This window comes from Cervus elaphus, chromosome 20, assembly GCF_910594005.1.
Source record: "Cervus elaphus chromosome 20, mCerEla1.1, whole genome shotgun sequence".
Taxonomy (NCBI): domain Eukaryota; kingdom Metazoa; phylum Chordata; class Mammalia; order Artiodactyla; family Cervidae; genus Cervus; species Cervus elaphus.
In genome coordinates, this window is record NC_057834.1 from 37,134,266 (window position 1) to 37,154,855 (window position 20,590).

General features: G+C 55.9%; 1 protein-coding gene across 2 annotated transcripts; it reads right to left on the reverse strand.

Annotated features, from left to right (window-relative positions):
• Positions 1 to 1,976: 1,976 nt before the first annotated feature.
• NTRK1 (neurotrophic receptor tyrosine kinase 1) lies at positions 1,977 to 20,551 on the reverse strand. 2 transcript variants are annotated; one of them, XM_043878291.1, is made up of 17 exons: positions 20,270 to 20,551; positions 16,940 to 17,014; positions 16,595 to 16,666; positions 14,956 to 15,024; positions 14,023 to 14,168; positions 13,650 to 13,792; positions 11,010 to 11,142; positions 9,129 to 9,455; positions 8,710 to 8,727; positions 8,484 to 8,536; positions 8,104 to 8,206; positions 7,483 to 7,629; positions 7,039 to 7,169; positions 6,659 to 6,831; positions 4,176 to 4,416; positions 3,651 to 3,809; positions 1,977 to 2,376 (listed from the first exon to the last, which is right to left on the reverse strand). In XM_043878291.1, exons 1-17 carry the CDS (start codon positions 20,479 to 20,481, stop codon positions 2,191 to 2,193), a joined length of 2,388 nt encoding a protein of 795 aa, XP_043734226.1. In that variant the 5' UTR covers positions 20,482 to 20,551; the 3' UTR covers positions 1,977 to 2,190. The 2 variants fall into 2 exon arrangements, with proteins under 2 accessions (XP_043734226.1, XP_043734227.1); XM_043878292.1 differs by lacking the exons at positions 16,595 to 16,666; positions 16,940 to 17,014 and having other exon boundaries at positions 2,010 to 2,376; positions 20,270 to 20,544.
• Positions 20,552 to 20,590: the final 39 nt, after the last annotated feature.

The window sequence follows — 20,590 nt, forward strand, 5'->3', positions numbered from 1 at the left end:
GCGAGCTCCCTCATCACCACCCAGGACAAGGCCCCAGACCCCAGCTGCCCAAAGGGGTCAGAGTGACTGGCTTCACTGGCTTCAGCACCTGTTCCCAGATCGATAAAAGCTATTCAGTGACCCCTCCCACACCCTCACAGAATTTTCCCTTTCTTGTCTTAACCTTGTTCCCAGAACCCCTCGCCTCACCTGCCCAGCTTTCCCAGCAACACCTCCAGTTGTGGTACTAAAAGCCTCTGATGCTCTTAACCTTGGAAATGCTCCACATGCCCTGGCAGGTCCCTTCTGCTACCTGACCTCCATCCCCTCTGCTTCAGTGATGCTCAATGCGAGTCAGCCCCAGGCCACCTACGACTCTACCGGCAGAGTCTCCAAGGCTGGAAGTGTGTCCTACCTCCCTCCTTGGCCCGGAAGAGAGGCTCAAAGGGCAGAGGAGGTGGGGGCGATGGGAGTGTGGATGAGCTAGAAGGCGTCCCCCACCAAGAGGTCATGCTATTCTCTAGGACTGTCTGATTCAGCTACTTGTCCCACCTATGTCTGTTTAAGCCACTCATCTGCACCTCTGTCTCTCCACTTGTGTCCATCCAGCGGTATGTCTCTTTCCCCTTCTCTGTCTGCACCTTCTCTGCAGTCTCTTGGCCTGTCTCCATGTCTGTAGGTCCTCTCCCTTTTTTATTCTGCATGGTCTCTCTCTTCGCACTGTCTCTGGGCTCACCCGTTGGATCTGATCCTCCGACCCTGTCTCTCCCAGCATAGTCCAACCTCCTCTCCTCCCAATCACTTCTGCTTAAGCCCTCCCTCCCCGGGAGTGGTGCCTCACCAGCCCCACCCAGCCCAGGACGTGAGAAGGGGGCTTTTGAACTTGGCCTTCAGGGACCAGACCCCCCCATCAATCAACCTGCAGCCTTGGGTCAGACCTCCATTAGCACTAACCAGCCTGGACAAGAGGCAGACACCATCGGGCTAGGCCTCGGGGTGATAAGACCCAGATTGAATCACCGGGGGGGTGGGGTGGGGAGCCGGACACCCAGGGACAAGAGCCAGCCATGCTGTCGGCCCCGAGGAGCCATGGAGAGCGTGGGTTATTGCAGGAGCTGGGCAGGTGATTGGAAGTGATGGGGCTGGAGCGGGGGGTGGGAATTGCTTCTCCCTGCTCCTGGGCGAGGAAGATGGGGACAGGGCCCAGGTCCCGGGGTGGGGGACTTCACCCGGCCTCGGAGTTGACAGAAGCCTCAGGCCACTCAGTAAGACCAGTGGTGTTCCAAGGGACAGAGGGACAGGGAGAGCATACCTCCTCCCTCAGGCAGAATGGAACGGGGAGATGGCCCACCTGGTCCTCAGGAAATAGCCACCTTGCTCAATCCCTGGCCTCCAGGTACGGATCTCAAAGCACTTAGAGCCAAGAAGAGTGACAAAGTGGAAGGAAGAAGGGGTCCTGCTTCCCTCAACCACTCCTTTATCCTACGCCTTCCCTGTCCCAGCCACAGGTACACACACACACACACACACACACACACACACACACACACACACGTGCATACATGCACCCATATATGCAAGCTCTCCCCACCTCTCTTTCTTTCTTAACCATTTGTTTTACTGTGTGCTTGCTCTGTTCTGGGAACTCCAATACAAGGAAGACTCACCCCAGCAATGCTTCCGTCCTGTCCACCACCCCATCTAACTTCAATCCCTCCCACTGCAGCCTTCCTGAATGAAATACAGAGACAGGCAATTAGGGTCTGAAGGTCTAGGAAACTTGACCCAAGGCTCCTTCACCACCACACAGACAAGATGGCCATGGTACTAGGAGGCAAACCACAGCCCCAAGACAGAGGTAACAGCTGCATGCAGTAGGGGTGGGTGGCTGGGGTTCACCAGAGTGGGGGAGGATCCCACAGAGTCATCCCCTTACCTGAGCCCCAATGACCCCCTCCCAGAAGGACGTCATCCCAAGAATTGGCAAGAGACACATCCAAGGGATAATAAATATAATTGCTATGACGGAACCCTGCCTAGAGAAGCAGGAACATCCTGCACTCCCAGACCCCACCTGTCCCCTCCCGCATGCTGAGGGTGAGTTAGATGCTTTGAGATCACCCTGGGGCTGCTGGGAACCATGGCAGTTGCTGAGGGCAGGCTGCAGTACTCCACATTTGGCTACCCAGCCCCAGGCCCTAGGCCAGCCTCCTAGCCCAGGACATCCAAGTAGACAGGAGGCGCCTGGGCCAGGGCTTGCAGCCGGGCATGCACATCCTTGATGCTGTGGCGTTGTTGGGGCTCCCGCTGCCAGCAGCCCCGCATAATGGCGTAGACCTCCGGTGGGCAGGCACGCGGCCGCTCCAGCTCACGTCCCTGCGTGATGCACTCGATCGCCTGGGGCCACCAGAGGGAGAGAGGGGAGGGCACACTGGGCTAGGGGTGGGAGAGTGAGGCCAGACCCAGCACTGCCTCTGCCTCACTAAGGCTCCCAAGGCAGGTCATAGAATATGTCTGAGCCTCATGGCTCCTAATCATCTAAAAGGATGCAGTGAAGCCTAAGATTCCTTTCCACTCTGACTCTGAGCAGTGACAGGGATTAGAGCTAGAGAGACCCTGTGAAGGCTGGACTAGGGTAGAATTGCATCCCAAAGGGCTGGAATCAGACCCTCAGAAGACTTGCCAGGTGGGTTGAGGAAGGAGAGGGGCCAAGGCATTTGCCAAACCATCAGCTAAGTGTTGAGGGCTGACTGGAAGAAGGGAAGGGTCTCCATCTCTCAGCACCAGAGGGCAAAAAGAAAATAGAGCAGGGTTGCAGGTAAAGGACTTGAAAAGTGGGTGGCTTGCATTTTAAGGTAGAGGGCAATGCCACTTTTTCCCTCTTCTGTAGGTACCACTCTGTGGGGACCTAGCTCCTCTGACAAGAAACTGCAGTGGGAAAGCTCAAAGTTTGACTCCAGGAAGGACTGCTAGAGAAGCTGACAGATCCAAAGGAGAGAATGTGGCAGGGAGATGGTTGAAGGGCCTGGAGCCTCTTCATCCCCCGCTTCTTCCCTCCCTCCCCATTAGAGGACTTGGGTTATGGGCGGCACTAATTCCATTCCTTCTCTCAGTGCTTGAGAAAATTAAAATCTATAACCCTCTCCCCCACCCCACCAGCCTCCAGGGAGCAGACTGCATTAGGAGGAGAAATGGAAACTGACAGCTGCGAGCCAAGGAGGGGGTGAGGGGAGCTGCTCCGGGAGAGGCAACACCTGGGGCCTGTTCTGGCTGCGTCCAATCCGGGGGGCACGGGGAGGTGGGGACTGTCCATATGACAGTCTAACCTCCAGCCTTCCTGCTGCAGTGTTGGGTGCGCTCCTGCTATGCTCCTCTTTCCACGCCTCTCCCTTTCACTCCGATAATGCCTACTAGGTCTACAAAATGCGGCGAGGGATGCGGGTCTGGGCTCCATTTATAAAGTGCTTTGAGGTTCTCCCAGGAGCCGGTTAAAATAGGAGAAGGAGTAGAGAATAGGGTTGGGGTGGAGGAAGCAGTGCCGGCAGGAGGCCGGAGGAGTGCCCGGCGGGGGTGGGATGAGGGGCAGAAGGGGGCAGAATTCCCTAAAACAGGGACCCGAAGGGACAGGGGAGGGGTGGCCGGCAGGCAGCGACCTGCGGAGCGGTACTGACCTCGGTGTTGGAGAGCTGGTACCAGGGTTGCTTGCCGTAGGTGAAGATCTCCCAGAGCACCACGCCGAAGCTCCACACGTCGCTCTCGGTGGTGAACTTGCGGTAGAGGATGCTCTCGGGCGGCATCCAGCGAATGGGCAGCATGGTGCGGCCTCCCACCTGCCGGCGGGCCGGCCGACGCCGCGTCACCTCCAGGGGGCGCCCGCCCCGCGGACAGCCTCTCCCGGCGCAGACCCGCCCCCAGCCCCGTCATTAAAAATAAATAGAAGTGGCTCTCCCTCCCAGGGCTAAGAGGAAAAAACCGATGGTGGCGTGTCCGTCCGGGACAGTGGAGACAGACCCTCCTCCACTGCGGGCCAAGGGAATAGGAGGAGGGTTAAAAAACCAGAATCAGAGAGTCTCAGACCCCACACCGCCCGAGGAAGAGGACGGCATGCCCAGCAAGGGCAGGCCCTCTTAGGGGGACGCGGCCATGGCGTCTACGGTTTGGAGGCTGGGGGAGGGGTTGGGATGAAAGACCCTTACGCGGTAGTAGTCGGTGCTGTAGATATCCCGGCTCATGCCGAAATCGCCGATCTTAACCACTAGTCCCTGACCCACCAGGCAGTTGCGTGTGGCCAGGTCCCGATGCACGAAGTGCAGACCTGCCAGGTACACCATGCCCGCAGCGACCTGGCTAGCCACGGCCAGCAGCTGCCCCAGGCCCAGGGGTCCCGGAGCCACGTCCTCCCCGCCAGCCAGCAGCTTGGCATCAGGCCCGTGGGACCTTCGAGAAAGAGTGAGGGAGAAGGGATGGGCTAGGAGGAGAGAACCTCGGGGGAGCCTGAGAGAATGTTGGCGGGGGGGGGGGGGGGGGGGGGTAGCTGGGGGAAATGGGGGAGGGGCTCAGGGAAGGTAGGAAGGAGAGAACAGGGGAAGCAGGTGTCTGGAGGGGCTTGGATGGAGGCCGGCTGGTGTGCCCACCTCCAGAGCATCCACTAATGCCCACATTTCCCAAGTGCACGCCTTCCTCTCAGGCAGCCACCTTGAACTCCAACCTCAGCGTCTAGCGGCCCACAGGGTCCTACACCTCTTGCCCAGCTACATGTCCGACTAAACTCCTGCCAAGATGCTCGCCATCCTCCCCCAGGGGTGCCCCTGCCTCGTGGAAGGGAATGTCCCTCACCCAGGCTGTGAGCCTGGAACCTGGGAGTCCTCCATTCCTGTCTCTCTCACCTTCGCCCTTAGTACTCAGCCATTCCTGTGGGATCTGCCTTCCCACGGTTTCCAGGATGCCCTCCTCCTCCCCACACCTACCCCTCCAGACCATTCCCCAAATATTCCTTCTTCTGAGGCTGTCTGAGCTGGTGGTTTTGTCAGTATTGCCCTTTTCCCTATTGGCCAACTTTCTCCTCATCCATTTATTTCTTCGTTTATTCCAGACATCTAGTAAACATCTCCAGTGTGCCAGGCACCAGAGCTACAGTGGAGGGTGGGATGCAAATAGGTTACAGCAGAGCAGTGTGAGGGGCATCTGGGGGCACTCAGGGTAGGGACGGAAGAAGTGAGGGAAGGCTTCCCAGAAGAAGAGACATCTCAACTGAGACTCAAGCCCTTAGGAAGGGAGGTTGATAAACCGCTCAAAGGGATGGGAGACAGGAGTGGGTTATGCAGCTGGGAAAGGAGGCCTGGTGCACCAGGCAGATAGAAACCCGGAGGCGAGGAGAAACAGACGGCCCCTCCTAGGGGAAGTCTTCCAGACTCGTCTAGCTTTCATGATTCCCTCCTTTGGTTTCCTCGTGCTCCGTCCACCATATAAAGCTGCTCTCCCCACATCCTGGGCCCCACATGGGTCCTTGCTGGTATCCAGTCCCTAGCACGGAGCCCACACCATGTCTGGTGACCAAGGGGAAGGGCTTCTCTCTGGCCTCCTCTTGACCTGGATTCCTCTGAGCCAATCCACCTCCACACATAACCTCGAGTCTGACCTCACCTCCCTCCTGCTCCACATCCTCCCCGGGCTCCTCCCCATCCTCAAGATAAGCTCAGACTCTGGGGTCTTTTCCAGCTGAATTCTGCAGCCTGGCTACGTAAATGACACAGCACTCTCAGTGGGGATGTTTAGAGACCAAATCACAACCATCAACTGTACAAAAACACTCATCCGGAACCACAGTCCCCCGTTGTTCCTCTTACTGGTGGGGAAACTGAGGCCAGAGAGGGAAGTTACTTGGCAAGGAAGGCTCAGTTAACAAGTCACAGTTGATCCTAAACCCTGGCCCTTTCTGCTCCATCCTGCTCCAACCTCAGGAAGGTGGCGGGGGGTGGGGGGGTGGCGTCCACCTTGTCAGAGAAGAATTCAGCAAATGGAACACGTGACCATCACACATCCAGATCATTTGTTACTTATGTGCCTTTGGGCAAGTCGCTGAACCTCTCTAAGCTTCATCTGAGAAATGGGTACATTTCTAGAAGTTTAAGTTATTAAACCTATCAGAGTTGTTCTGTCTCAAGCCAAAGAAAGGAAATTTGGGAGAATTTTCCTCAAGTACAAATTGCCATATATGCTAGGTGACTATGAAAAATAAATATACATTTAGATTATTATAAATATGTAGGTATAAGCACATCCAGTCATAAAAAAATGAATTGTAAAATATGTAACATAGCGCCTGGAACATGGCAAGCACCTGATAAATGTTTGTTATTGCTGTTATCATCGTGATCCAAACTGCCACCTCCTGTGGACCTGGCTTCTGTGTGCCACCCAGCAGTGCACGCACACTCCCCACAAAGCCCAGCCATCCTGCAGCTTCAGCTCATGGCTTCGCTAATGCAGTCTCCCTGACACTGTCACTCTGCCCTCCACACGGACTCTCCCCTCATTCACACATCTGCCTCAGAGCTCCTTGGGGACAGGAGCTGTGCCTTCCTGCTCCTTCCTGGTGCTCCCCCCCACAGTTCAGCAGACAAGCCAGGATGTGCTTGTAGGGAAGGGATGACAGGCCATGGGCCGGGGGCCGTCGTACCGGAGGAAGCGGTTGAGGTCACCGTGCCGCATGTATTCAAAGACCATGAGCAGCGGGCGGCCCTCAGTGCAGACACCGAAGAAGCGCACAATATGCTGGTGCTGAAGCATGGTGAGCAGCTCAGCCTCGCGCTGGAAGTCCTGCCGGGCGCTCTCGGACACCTCCTTCAGCGCCTGGATGGCAGGGGCCGAGACATCCCTGGATGGGGGCCCAGTCTTGACCACCCCGCATCCCAGCTGGCCCAGCATCCACCCCCAAGTCGTGAACTATGCCAGGTCCCAGCCTCTCCCCTCTTCCCCATCTTGAGCACCCTGTCCTGGCATGACAGGGCTCTGGGAGGTGGGCCCTGGACCAGCAACACTTCGTGGCCAGGGTCTTACCTTGACGGCCACTAGCATCTTGTCCTTCTCAGGCAGCAGGTTGTGGCACTCGGCAAGGAAGACCTTCCCAAAGGCACCCTCACCCAGCTCCCACTTGAGCACGATATCTCGGCGCTTGATGTGATGAACACCTAGGGGTGGGGGCTTGCAGGATCAGCCAAGACCCCCAGTCTTGGAAGAGGGACGGGACAGGGGCAAGGACAGGACTGTCCAGCAGGGTTGTGCTTGGCAGAGGGGGCGCCCGGCAAGAGGGAGGGTCACACTGAAAGTGAGCCTTCGCCAAGTCCCATGACATGATGGGGACATGGGTGGTGGGGGGCTGGGAGGAAAGGCTTGTTCAGGCCTGCGGTGGGCCTGACACACAGGAACCTCTTCACATGCACACACATGTACAAACACACACACACACACAGGCTCGCCCCCACCCTTGCCCCAGCCCCTCACAGGCATCACTGAAGTATTGTGGGTTCTCAATGATGTGGCCTTGGAGCCCAGAGCCTTTGCCCTCGGTGGGAGACAAGGAGCTGCCACCCAGAGTCATGAAATGCAGGGACATGGCCAATCCATCCTCCGGAGCCAGCACAGCGGGGCCTGGGAAGGACACAGTCATGTGGAGAGGTCTGGCTCCTGCCAGGTTGCAGGGTGCCAGGTGACCCCATGTCCTAACTTGCATGGGAAGAACCAAGGAGCTAGGAGGCAAGACAGTCGCAGGGGGGAAGGGGAGGCACTCCAGCCATTCTCTGTCTGGCTCCTGTCCAATCCCAGGCCCTGTGGGCCACCAGAGAACTCCCCCAATGCCCCCACCCCCCACAGAGCTCAGACCTCCCAGATCCACTTAGTGTTTGACTACAATCCAGCCACCAATTAGCAGCTGCTACTTCTGAAACTACCCTGGCTTCAGCCCCGACACACTCACACTCACGAGTCCTCATATACCCCAAACACCCACTCTGTAGAACCCCATATGTGCCCAGGCCCCCACACAGAGGACAGAGTCGGGAAGAACCAGGAGGAAATAAAGCCAGGAAGAGAGACTGACAGCCCCTCCGCAGCCCCTCTACTCACGGTTGATCCCAAACTTGTTCCTGCGTCCACATTTGTTGAGCACAAGAAATGTTGTAGAAAGGAAGAGGCAGGCAAAAACAGCTAGGCCCACGGCCATCGAGACCTGGGGGTATGGGGTGGTTGGATCTAGGGGTCATCCTGAACCCTCAGAGCTCCCCACTGGTAAGCTACTTCTCCATCCTGCATAGACGCCCAGAGCCAGGCCCCCACACCTGCCTTCTCCTCCCCTGGGCCCCCGAGTCATGGCTGTGAAGGTGTTGATGGAGCTCAGGCCAGACTCTACTGCTCTCTGTGCTCTGACTGGAAATGACATACAGAGGAGCCTCCAGCCCAGCCTCCTAGCCCTAAATCCTGGACAAGCTTCCACTTCCCATGCTCACCCCAAAAGAAGTCTCATCCTTCTCCACTGGGTCTCCGGAAGTGCTGTTGGTGTCTATGGGGACACAGGGTAGAAAGGCTGTGTCACAGGTTGTATCTCCTCCACAAACTCCCCACTCTGGTCCCGGCTGAACCCTCAAGGGTCAGGTTAACTGTGCCCCCTGCCCCAGCGGCAGCTCCCAGCTCCAGGGACCAGACAGAACCTGCCCTCCGGCCTGGACTACTCACCCACTGGCGAGAAGGAGACTGCAGCAGGAGGGAGGAGAGAGAGCAATCACATGGAGGAAAAGAGCAGTGAGTCCCCTTCCCCCTCTGGACTCATCCCTTCGTGGGTGGGAGTGGGAGGGGGAGGCGGAGCTGCTCCAGCTGGGCCAGGAATGCCCTGGTTCATGGCTCTCTCTTCAGCCAGCGCTAGTGAACGGAATAACTCAGGGATGCAGAACTTCTGGGGCTGGGGAAGGCAGGGGCAAGGAAGCCAGCACAGAGCTGGACACCAGAACTCCAGGCCACTTTCTCTCGGGGACCAGACCCTCCAACTTCCAGGGTCAGGATCACAGTGGGAAGTGGGCCAGGCCTCTCCGGACACCTGGATCTGCACCCGGTTGGGGCCCAGGGAGTGGGAGCAGGGTTCAGGGTGGCCCTCACACCAGGAATGGGGTCCTCAGGGTTGAATTCGAAAGGGTTGTCCATGAAGGAGGCCATGACCCACGCGGCGGCCTGGCCCAAGGGGTTGGTCGCCAGCAGCGTGTAGTTGCCGTTGTTGACGTGGGTGGGCTGGTTGAGGCGCAGGCAGCCGTGGCGCACCGTCTCGTTGGCTGCCAGCTCCAGGAACTCGGTGAAGATGAAGCTGGTCTCGTTGAGCACAGAGCCATTGAAGAGCCAGCGCAGAGAGGGCGCTGGCTGCCCATCCACCGAGAAGGGGATGCACCAGTGGTGCTGCTCCACGGCTCTTTGCAGATGCACGCTGGCCGGGACTGTGGGCCGGGGGGCGACAGTGAGAGTCAGAAGGTGTCCCTGGGGAGGCTGAGGGTGGACAGTCAACAGGGGGCAAGCCTAAGAGGAACTGGTCAGCGGGCTCCAAGAAACTCACAAGGAGAGATGTTTTGAAGAAAGCTGGCAGTAAGTCTTAAATAAATCAGGCAGCAGGTGTATACAATTCTGAAGCTTAAAGAATTTAAGTGGTGGGTTTAAAGTAAATAAGTAACAGTCCTAGAGAAGTAGGGTTCCAGCTTATGGAAATTAGACATGGAGTCTTTCAGATGAGGGAATCCAGAAAAATTTAGTGTAGTCAAGTTTAAGGGGATCTGGAAGGGGCCTAAAAGATCAAACAAGCAAATATATATATATATATAATTTTTAAACTTTTTGGGAAAAAAATGGGTTTGAAATAGACCCAACCTGAAAGAAGCAAAAGACCTTCAATATAGAAAAAAAGTATATATATACATACATATATATATATATGTATACGCACATACACACACACACACACACGCACACACACGGGGTTTCTCAGTGGAAAAGAACTGGGTAAAACACTACTGCCAAAGAATCCACCTGCCAATGCAGGGGACGTAAGAGACACAGGTTCGATCCCTGGGTTGGGAAGTTCCCCTGGAGAAGGAAATGGCAACCCATTCCAGTATTCTTGCCTGGAAAATCCCATGGACAGAGGAGTATATATACACAATTGACACTGGAATTCCAGGCAGCATTCATGCAGTGGAATACTATTCAGCAGTGAAATAAATGAACTAATTGTTACTCCAGTTAACATGAATGAATCTTCCAAATATAATGTAGAACAGAAGAAATTGGACACAAAATAATACATGAAGTATGATTCCATTTACATAGTATACAGGAACAGACAAAACTCAACCATGCTGATAGGGAAGCATATGTGTGTAAAATTATGTTTAAAAGCAAGGAGATGATTGTCACAAAAGTCAGAATGGGGTGGAAGAGAAGGATGGGGTTCTGAATGGGGAGAAGGGGGTATCTTCTGAAGTGTCTGTAAGCCGAATTATAGTTTAAAGTGTATATGTTTTATGTACATATCTATGTATATTATGTTTCCCAAGAAAAGAAGAAAAACTTATACAATGTAGAAGATTTTAAATAATTTGTTGGCAGACCTAGAGAAATTAGGCAGTGAGCCTAAAGAGAAACTTGCATGGAGAATTTCATCTTTTAAAACTAGGAAGTAGGGCAAAAGTCCTACAGAGGAATGAACTTGAAGAAATACAGGGGAGCAGAGAGAACGGATGTAGCTGGTGTTGAGGGCCTCAGGTAGCAAGACTTGGGCAGGGGGCCAAAAAGAAATCCCTCTCCATCCCTCTGGCCTTGATGAGCCCCCAGGACTTCCCTCAAAGGATCAGGTTTTCATGGGAATCTCGAAACAGCTGGGAGGGAGTAGCTGTGGACACACATACATCCCACTCCTTTCCTGCAGCCCCTGACCCTCACATCCTCTTTTCAGGGAAGCAGGGGTGGGGGTGGGCGCAAAGGCAGTCACTGGCACTCACAGGAGACATTGACTTGGACGGAGACTTCAGCCCGGCCCACGTCGTTCTCCGCCCAGCACGTCACGTTCTTCCTATTGAGGTCACTGGTGACATTGGCCAGGGTCAGCCCCAAGGACGGCAGACTCCCAGATTTCTGGGTCAGAGAAAAGAGGGGAAAATCAAGAAGAGCTTCAGCTGGCTTGGGGCTGGAGGCAGCTGGGCAGGAGGCTGGGGGTGCAGAGCTGATGTCTTTGGGGAACCCCTCTGGCTCCAGGTGGAAAAGAGAGGGAGGGACGGGAAGGGAAGAGGTGTGGGAAAGAATATGGCAGAGAATGGCCCTCCTTCAGAGCCTGTTTGCACCTTCTCCTGGATCACTGATTTAATGATCTGAAAAATCCAGAACACAACCAATAACCTCAAAATAGGTGCAAAGTTTCCCAAACCATAAAACCACCCATCTGAACAGCTGAATAGACGTCACAAATTCCAAGTATAGAAATATACACAACCAACTGGAAAACCAGCTAGGACCTCACCACCTACTCATTCTTGTTTAATGCATAATTCTAAGAAATTTAGTCTCAGCCCAAGGAAGATCAGAAACAGAGATGGTGCTGATAACAGGGCAGCAGTTAGAAGCAACAGTAGAACCGTAATGAATGCCTTTGGCAGATGGAAAAAGAGTGAAGTTAGAGAGAAGCGAAGTGACTTGGTTCTGAATCATCATCAAAAGATTAATTCAGATTCACATTCTCTTCCTGAGACACCATGGAGGTTATATGGCCCTTAGACAATTTTTGATCTTTCTGAACCAAGATTTTCTTATTTTGTAATCCGAGGAGGTAGACAAAATGATCTTCTGACATTTTAGAAAGCTATTTTCATAAAATGATGAAAATAAATGAAGTAGTGGACAAATCTGATTTTTCTGGAAATTTTGTGAATGTGGAATCCCTTGAATACATGCCAGGGAAGGTGAAGTTTCTCTGGGCTTCCACTGGAATATGTGAGTTCAAAGATTCCAGAAGAGCTGTCCAGCCTCTTGTGCAAGCCCTGAGTTCCAGCCACTTGAAGGGGAAGCCCTGCCCTAAGCTTCTCTCGGCTGTTCCATCTCCTCTAAATCACCCTGGAATATCGTATCCCATGAACTCTTCCCTTTGAGCTGTTCTGCCACTCTCCTGATGGTGACCTGATGGGGACCAGCCTCCCCTCCCCTCTGTTTAAGCTAGGGGATGGCCTTTCTACAGGAAGTCTCTAGAAGACAGAAGTGAAGCTCCCAAAGTGAACAGCAAAAATCTGGAATTTCCCCAAACATATAGCTTATCAAAGGTCTCTCCACAGATGGTCATATCTGGCCTCTTGCTTCTGCCTTGTCCCCTTTTCCATTACTCAGTCTTGGAGGCTCTGATCTATGGGACAGGTGGGACCACTCGGTGGTCAGTGGTCCCCCTACCATGTCTAGACCTCCTGCTCAGGACTCCAGTGGTTCCTCCTTCAATATTGTCCAGGTTATTGTTGTTGTTTAGTCGCTATGTCTGACTCTTTGCGACCCCATGGACTGTAGCCCTCCAGGTCCCCTCTGTCTGTGGGATTTCTCGGGCAAGAGTACTGGAGGGGGTTGTCATTCCATTCTCCAGGGGATCTCCCAGACCCAGGGATTGAATCCATGTCTCCTGCTTGGCAGGCGGGTTCTTTACCACTGAGCCATTTGGGAAGCCCAAGGGACCACCAGCAATTCTAGGGTTGATTCCCTTTCCAAAGGGAGGGCCTCCAAGCTAGACATCACACCCTGCTTTCACTGGCCCGACTTCTTCCAGGGACCTGGACTCCGTGTGTCCACCCATGTGGGGTCAGCTTTTGGATGGGCACAGCCCAATGTCAATCCCTGCTGACCTTGTCCATGAAACCTCCTGAGTCAGTTATGGTTACTCTTGGCTGCCTGTTGCCAGCCTAAGGACAAAGGGCAGGATCTGGGAATATGCCCAAACTGGATAAGAGAGCTAGAGGCCAGCAAGTGCCCAGAGGCCAGCAGAACATCTGAAGGCCATCATGTCCATCTCCTCAGTTGACAGATAAAACCAAAATGCAGGCGGATTGGGGGATTTTTCCAAAAGTCACTCCAAGAATTAATTAGTGAGAAAGTTGAAACCAGAACTGCGCCTCCCTTACTAATATGCTCATCACACACCCAAGAGGATGCTGCTTCTGGATTTTCTAGAAAATGACTGGAAGGCCCTGAAGAACTGGCCTCAGTACAGGACCACAAATGTTGCTCCCTCTCCTTGGTTCTCAGTGTCCTTATCTAGAAAGGTGGATTGGAGAGCTGGTGTGTTGGGTTCCCCGGGGTCAACTCCAATATGGGAGGGCTCTGTGACCCTCTCTCTTTGCAGCCAGCGTATCTTCCCAGAGTGGGGACCCAAGTTCTAGCTGATCAGTGGAGCCTGGGATCCCTGCTGGACCAAGGTCTTCCCTGAGGGCATGGGGTGTGCCTATAGCTGCCCAGCAGCACAGGCCTGAGTCCCAAGGGTCTAAAGCATCTCGGTCCATCTCTCATCCTTTATGTGCTTCTTGTTTGCTCTTTTTTTCCCTGTCTTTGTTCCCTGTGCTCAGGTGCATCAGGAGGGGGGCCTGGGGTGGGGGGGACAGTGGAGGGCCTCTCACCATCACGGTGGCTGACCCCTCCAGCTCCGTGAGGATCCAGTCAGCCTGCTCCAAGTTCTGCCCCTCCACCTGACACTGCAGCAACACGTCGGCCCCCACCTCCACGGAGGCATTGGACATCTGGATCTTCAGCGTGGGCTCACCTGGTGCCCGAGGGGTGTCAGAGCTGGGAGGGGCCTCCGAGTCCTGCCTGGGGACACTGGTCCTCCCCCAGCCCTCCCCAGTGACCCTGCCCCTGCCCCTCGACCTTCAGTCTCCCCCAGCTCTCTCCCCCAGGCCCCCCCTTCAGGGCCCGCCCCCTGAGCCCTGCCCAATGCCCTCTCCCCAGGTGTGCCCCTCTTTCCCAGCCCCTCACACCACCTGCAGCACCTACCGCAGCTGGTGTTGGATATGAGGGCAAGGGGCCCCTGCCCAGGACACTGCAGCTTCTGCTCCCGAACGCCTCCCCGCCCCTCCTCCTCCCAGCGCTGCAGCCAGAGCAGGGCACAGGAGCAGTGCAGGGGGTTCCCCGACAGGACTCTGGTGGGTATGGGGGAAGAGAGAGAGTGGGGGGAAGGGCAGATGTGAAGGAAGGTCTACAGCAAGAGGGAGTGCAGTTAGATAGCAGGGTGGACTGTCTAGAGGTGAAGGAGTGGGGACATGGGAGCAGTTCCTCTCATGGACCCTCTTCACGAGACAGTGAAAGAAACAGAATGCCAAACATCAAAGACAGCCAGCTACAGGCTATACAGAATTGCCCCACCCAGGCTCCCCAGGGTGGCAAGTCAGGTGAGGTAGGGTGGCAAGGAGGGAAGGGCATTCACTGCTTTCTGGAGTGACCCAAAGGCCTTAGGTGCCTACCAAACACATCCCACTGCTGTCCACCCACCCCACGAGCTTGGTGTGCTAGGAATGTGGGCAGATATGCCCTTGTGCACCAGCCCAGAGAACCATGCCAGCCCCCGGCCCTGAGAACACACAGCTCTCCACGCCCCCCCACCCCAAATGCGCCCAGAGCAATAATCCCCACAGTGGCTGCAGGGACCCACAGCCTCTGCTTTGATGGGGCAGGGGGGTGGTTCACAGACATGCATGTGGACAGCCAGACATGCCATCCCCACAGAGAACCCCCTACCCCCCAACAGTTCCATGCAGACATAGTGACATACCTTCACAGAGACAGACGTACAGGCACTCGAGGGCCCACACAGAACACGCACACGCGCACACACACACGTGCACACACGCACACGCACACACACGCACACGCGCGCGCACACACACACACACACTTGCTGCCCTTGCCCCTGCAAGCTCCCACACTCACAGTTCCTGTAAGGAGAGGCCCTGGACCGTTTTCCAGGAGAGAGACTCCAGAGCGTTGAAGGAGAGATTCCTGCAGGAGTTGAGACAGAGCAGACAGACCCCTTGAGCGACCCGACCTCTCTCTGACCCCGTGTGAGCAAGGGGAGGAGCCAGGAGGACGCTGACATCTGGCTCCCCCACCCCGGCCCTGGCAACTACAGCTAGCCCGTGGGCGAGGCATTGGGGTGGGGGCACTGGTCAGGCTCTTTGAGTCCCATCTTCTCCCTGGGACAACAAGGGTTAACCCCACTTAACCCCCTCGCAGACCCCAGGGAGGAGGGGGTCTGAAGGAACAGCCGCTCCCCCTCCCCCACCCTTGGCCCCAGCTGGCAAAGTGCTGAGGCCCCAGCTGGGGGCAGGGGCTCCATCTGTGCTCCCACTGAGCCCAGGACGGGGCCAGAGGAGGAGGGGAGGATGGCTCCCACACTTGCTTGCCCTCTGCCGGATGCCTCGGAACTCAGGGTCCTTCCCCAGGTCCCCTCCCCACGCTTCCTTCCTTCCCCTCCTCAAGGACTAAGGAAAGGGACCCCAGGCCCCCAGCCCCAGCGAGGGGCTGGCTCCAGGACTCCGTGTCCTGCACGGGGCTGCCACACTGGGACCTTCGGCTGCTGAGGGGCCTGCCCTGACCCTTCTCCTTGCCTAGCTGTCTTTTGCTCTGTGGGGGCTGAGTTGGAGAGTAGCCACTACTCAGGGATCATCAGCAAGACCCATTTTTAACGCCAGGCAGAGCTGAGTGTACTTCTGTCCTGCCACTTACAGTTACATGACCTCAGCCCAAAATGTAACCTGGCTGATTCTCTGAATCCTCATCTACAAAATGGGAATGACACTACCTCTCTCACCAGGCTAACGGTGAAGATTCACTGACAATAAGTATTGTGAGGTGTCATTGAGTAAGCATCTTTAACTGAGGCCCCCACACCTAGTCAGGGAGGTACCATCACCTTATCCTGTCGTTGTTAAATCACAGGACACAACCGAGAGTTTAGAGTCCCCAGCACAACTCCATGAGTCACAGGCTCCCACCGCACTTCCCATCTCCCCACCTGCCCGAGGTGGGAAGGAGGAAATGAACTCCTACCTTCAGGAGGCCAGAGGATGCTTTATCAGGGACTCTAAGGGTCTTTGGAGATCTCTCCTGCCCACGCCCCCTTCTCTACAAAAGGGGTACATGTGACCCCCAGGGGAGTGTGCCAAGTGACTGATCTGATCCCCCAGCTCCCACGACATCCCAGGGGCCAGGAAATGGTTGGGAGACAGATTCCCAGTCAACACCCAGGGTCCCGCTCCTGATCCTTGCCCCCTTTGGACTGCTGTGTGTCTGAACCCCAGGAAGAAAACTGAGGCAGGCACCTATGAGGTGTCCTGCAGCATGAAGCATGGAAGCGAGACAGCAAGGACCTTCTAGTTGGCAGGGGTGAGAGCTGAGAGGATCACCATCCCTGAAGTGGATGAGAAAAAGGCCCAGGAGAATGGGTGGGATGCCTTCCCTGACCAGGCTGGGGCCATCCTCAGAACAGTGCCCTGGGGAGGGCCAAGCCCATTAGCCGCCCAAGCCTAGGTGTCTCCTCAGCCCGCCCTGCCCGGCCCTGGTCACTCACAGTTGACCGAGCCGCGGAGTGAAATGGAAGGCATCCGGCGCCACAAAACGGAGACCACTCTTCACGATGGTGCTGGGGAGGGCACAGCAGGGTCAACACTGAGGGGAGCAGTTACCTGGGCCCCCACTCTCCACCCATGCCAGCCCCCCAGTCTCTAGTACTGGGCCCTCTCTACACGCCCCCCAAACACTTCCTCGGCAACCCTGGACCCCTGAGGCCACCAAGCTCTCTGACCAGCCAGCCCCTCAGTCCTCAGCCACCCAGGCCCGCCCAGGCCCCTAGCACCCTTGGTCCTAGCACCCCCCCGACCCTCTGGTCCCCCAGGCCCTGTGTGGAGGCCCTCACAGTTTCCTCAGCTCCCCCAGGCCCCTCAGGTCACTGAGCTTCAGCTGCTGCAGATGCTGCTGGTTCTCGATGTAGCTGTGGGGAGAGGGTATGGGAATCACAGGGGCCAGGCCCACACTCGAGTCCCCAGACCCACCTGCCTCCCTCCCGACCACATGCACCCACATTCACCCACAGGCATCCAGTCACACAGAGACCTGTTTACACATGCACACATGCACAGGCAGGCCACACACATGCATCCACATACACACGGAGACCCACGGCCTCACCCAGTCGCACAGTCCCATGCCCGCATCCTCACACTATCACACATGCATGCCCTCACACATTCAAGCACACACACACACAGAGATGTGTAAAGATATACACAGAGACGCACCTCCTCACATACACCAGCATATGCATGCGTGAACCCACAGATGTCCCCATGTGCACGCTTACACTCTCCCATATAGACACACATAGCCACATAGCCACATATCTCACGCAGGCACACACATGTACATGCATGTGAGAATGTGTGGGCATTACTCACATGCATAGACACACATGAGTCCATTCACAGCCTGGCGTCCTGCTTTTAAACACAGAGCCTCTCCTGCCTATGCTCAACAATGGGGGGTCATGCTCAAACACTCGCTTCCACGAGGGGCCTCTGCTCATCACTGTCACTGACCCTCCCAGCACAAAGGAAGGCCTGGGGCCATGAAAATACGCACTCCCAAACACACCGGCTCAGAGACCACTGTCTGGGCTCACCCATACTCCTGGGCATGCGTTCGAGAGCACGCACACACACATATACTCACACACACATACATACCACCCTCTCCCCCCTCAAAGCCACTGGCCCCTCCCCACACTCCAGTATAAACCCCTCCATTCTCCATCCCCCAACCCTGGCATCTTTCAGCAAAGCAAGTGACAGGCATACAGGCTGTCAGTCAAGGACCCCTTGAGCCCGTCCCTGCCCCAGGAGGGATCCAGGGAGGAGAAAGGGGCCATGAGAGAAGGGAGTCAGAGTTGGGAATAGTGAAGAGGCATCGACTGGCTGTCTCACGCAGTGAGAGAGCAATGGGAAGGCTGGGGGGCGGGGGGTGTGCAGAAAAACAAAGACAGCGAAACAGAGACACCTAGGAAGAGGAACTGACAGGAAGAGACTGGTAGAGAGACAGAGACAGACAAGGAGAAAGACAGATAAGAAAAGGGAGACAGAGAGACAGAGAGATAAGCACAGAGAGCCAGAGAAAGCAAGATAGGGAGAAGAGAAAGAAACAAGTAAAAGCAGGCATGCAGGGCTGGGGGATTTCTGCTGCCCTGGGGCCCTGCCCAGCTTCTGGATCTCACATGCCAGGGAGTTCCTGAGAAGTCAGCTGTCCTTGCAGGGGCACGTCATGTCCCCCCCCAATGCCCCCCACCCCGGCCACACACACAGGGGCTCCTGACTCACTGCCTGTTCTCAGAACTCTCTCCCTCTGCCCTGTGCTTCCCTCAACCTGTGGGAACCAGGACCAGCCTGGATGACCACCCCCCCACACATACACACACTGCCAGTCCTTCCCAGACTTGGCCCCTGGAGGACACCCAGGTGTCAGGTCATCAGTCCCCTGAGGTCTAGGGAGTAAATTCTAGTGATTCTGAGAGTTGGTCCCTAACCTACCCACTCACCCCCCAGCTCCTGCCAAGAGAGCCCAGAGGTGTAGGGACCTCAGGAGGGGGTTAGGGACCCGGGGAGGGAGTGAGAAAGTAGGGTGGCCGAGCATGTGCAAACTGTCAGGCAGCGTGCTCAAAGCTGCCTCATTCGTTTGGATTCATAATCAATCTGTCTATTCGAGTCCATTATCTCCTCGTTAGCTCTGCGGGTGAAGGAGGAGGAGGGGACCTTGCAGATGGAGGCAGGGGTTAGACTGCTGCCCCACCCAGAGGGACAGCTCCACTCACACCCTGCACGGCTTCCAGCCCCCAGCCCCCACCTGGCCACACTCCCCACTCCCACTTCCCCTCTGCTGGACCCACTAGGGGCTTGAAAGGGAATCAGGAAAAGAGAGTGCTGATGGGGAACACTCAAGAGCCTAGACCCTGCTTTGAAGACCCAGAGTGATAAATGCACAGGACTGGGGGTGGCAGTCTGGACTTCAGGCCTCCCTCCCATCATGCAGAAACCTAGGTCCAGACCAAGACAAGGCCATCTCTCCTCCTGGCCTCCCTAGGGCCATTAGGGAGTGAGATTGAGTACCTTCCCGTTAATTACCACAAGATACCCGAGTAACTCAGTGCCAATTATCGTAGGCTGCTCAAGTCACTTCCAGACATTGATGGCCCCTGCCACAGATACCTTTCAGGCTATTACTGCATGAGGCCAGGGTTCCTTGCCCACTGTCTAACCCCAGGCCTAATAGGAGGAGGATATTCTAGCAGGTCCTTTCTTCTTCTAGAAGTCTTACTGGCCCCACCAGCCACATAGAATACTCAAGTATTTTCCAGACACCATCATATGATGCTTGAGTATCTCTAAGTCAATTATTATAGAATACTCCCATAGGTTTCACCAGCTGCTAAAAAGTACTTGAGTATTTTGTAACCAATTAATGCAGGATGTCAGAGTACTGCAAATGTTGGCGATTCCTCCCAGTTTCAGGTCTGGAAGGGAGGAGAATCTCTCAGCAAGGGCCCTGTCTCCCTCCCTAAAGTAGGGATAAAAGGGTGGTGAAGGAGATGGGGATGGGGAGAGGGGAGCTTGGAGGGGCTCTCATTTCCTACCTTCAAATCAAGCCGTGGTGGGGAGGAGAGATGGTGGAAATTGGGATAGGAGAGCTCAACCACCAAGCTATGGCCCCTCAGCGCCTCCCACCTATTTCAGTTCAATTTCCAATTCAAGAGAGAAGAGCTGACTTTGCCTGGTCATGACAAGGAAGGGGGTAAGGGTGGCTTTATCCCTGGGAAAGGAAAATGGTAAGGTACCAAACTGGGGGTGGGGACTGTTCTCTGCAGATAATCACCTCCTGTATAGGGCAGAGGGTGGGCTCCTGGCTGAGCTCCACAAAGCGGTTTCTAGAAGGCTGGGCTCTCTCGGATCTGGTCCGCAGAGAGCCCCTCCTTCCTCTCCTCGAAGCTAGCACCTAAGCTGCTCTGAGCCCAGCGTCCAGACAGTAACTGCAGAGGCTGTCAGGGCAGCAGAGGAAAACTAAGGCACAGCCGAGACTTGCGTGTTACCAGTCTCCCGCCGCACCCGCCCCTCCTGATATAGCACGCAAGCCATGAGTCCGCGCCCACGGGGCACGGCTATGCCCGCCTCTCCCCGCGCCCCCTGGCTCGCCAGACACTCACAGCTCCGTCAGGTTCTCGGCGCCTGGCAGGTGGCGGAGGTTATCCAGGGTCCCCGGCCGGGTGCAGCGCAGCCCCGAAGGGCCGTGGGGGCAGCAGACATCGGGGCAGGATGCAGCGCCCGCAGATGCCAGCATCAACCAGGCCAGCAGGCTTCCCGGCCCCGTAGCCCGGAGGTGCCCGCCAGGTTGCCCGCCCCGTCCGCCTCGCAGCATCGCGACGGCGCCCGCCTCGCCGCGGCCGGGCAGCCGTCTGTGCGCTTGCAGCAGCCGCTGCCGGGCCTCCCGCGACATGTGCGCTGGGCGGTGTTAAAGACCAGCCGCC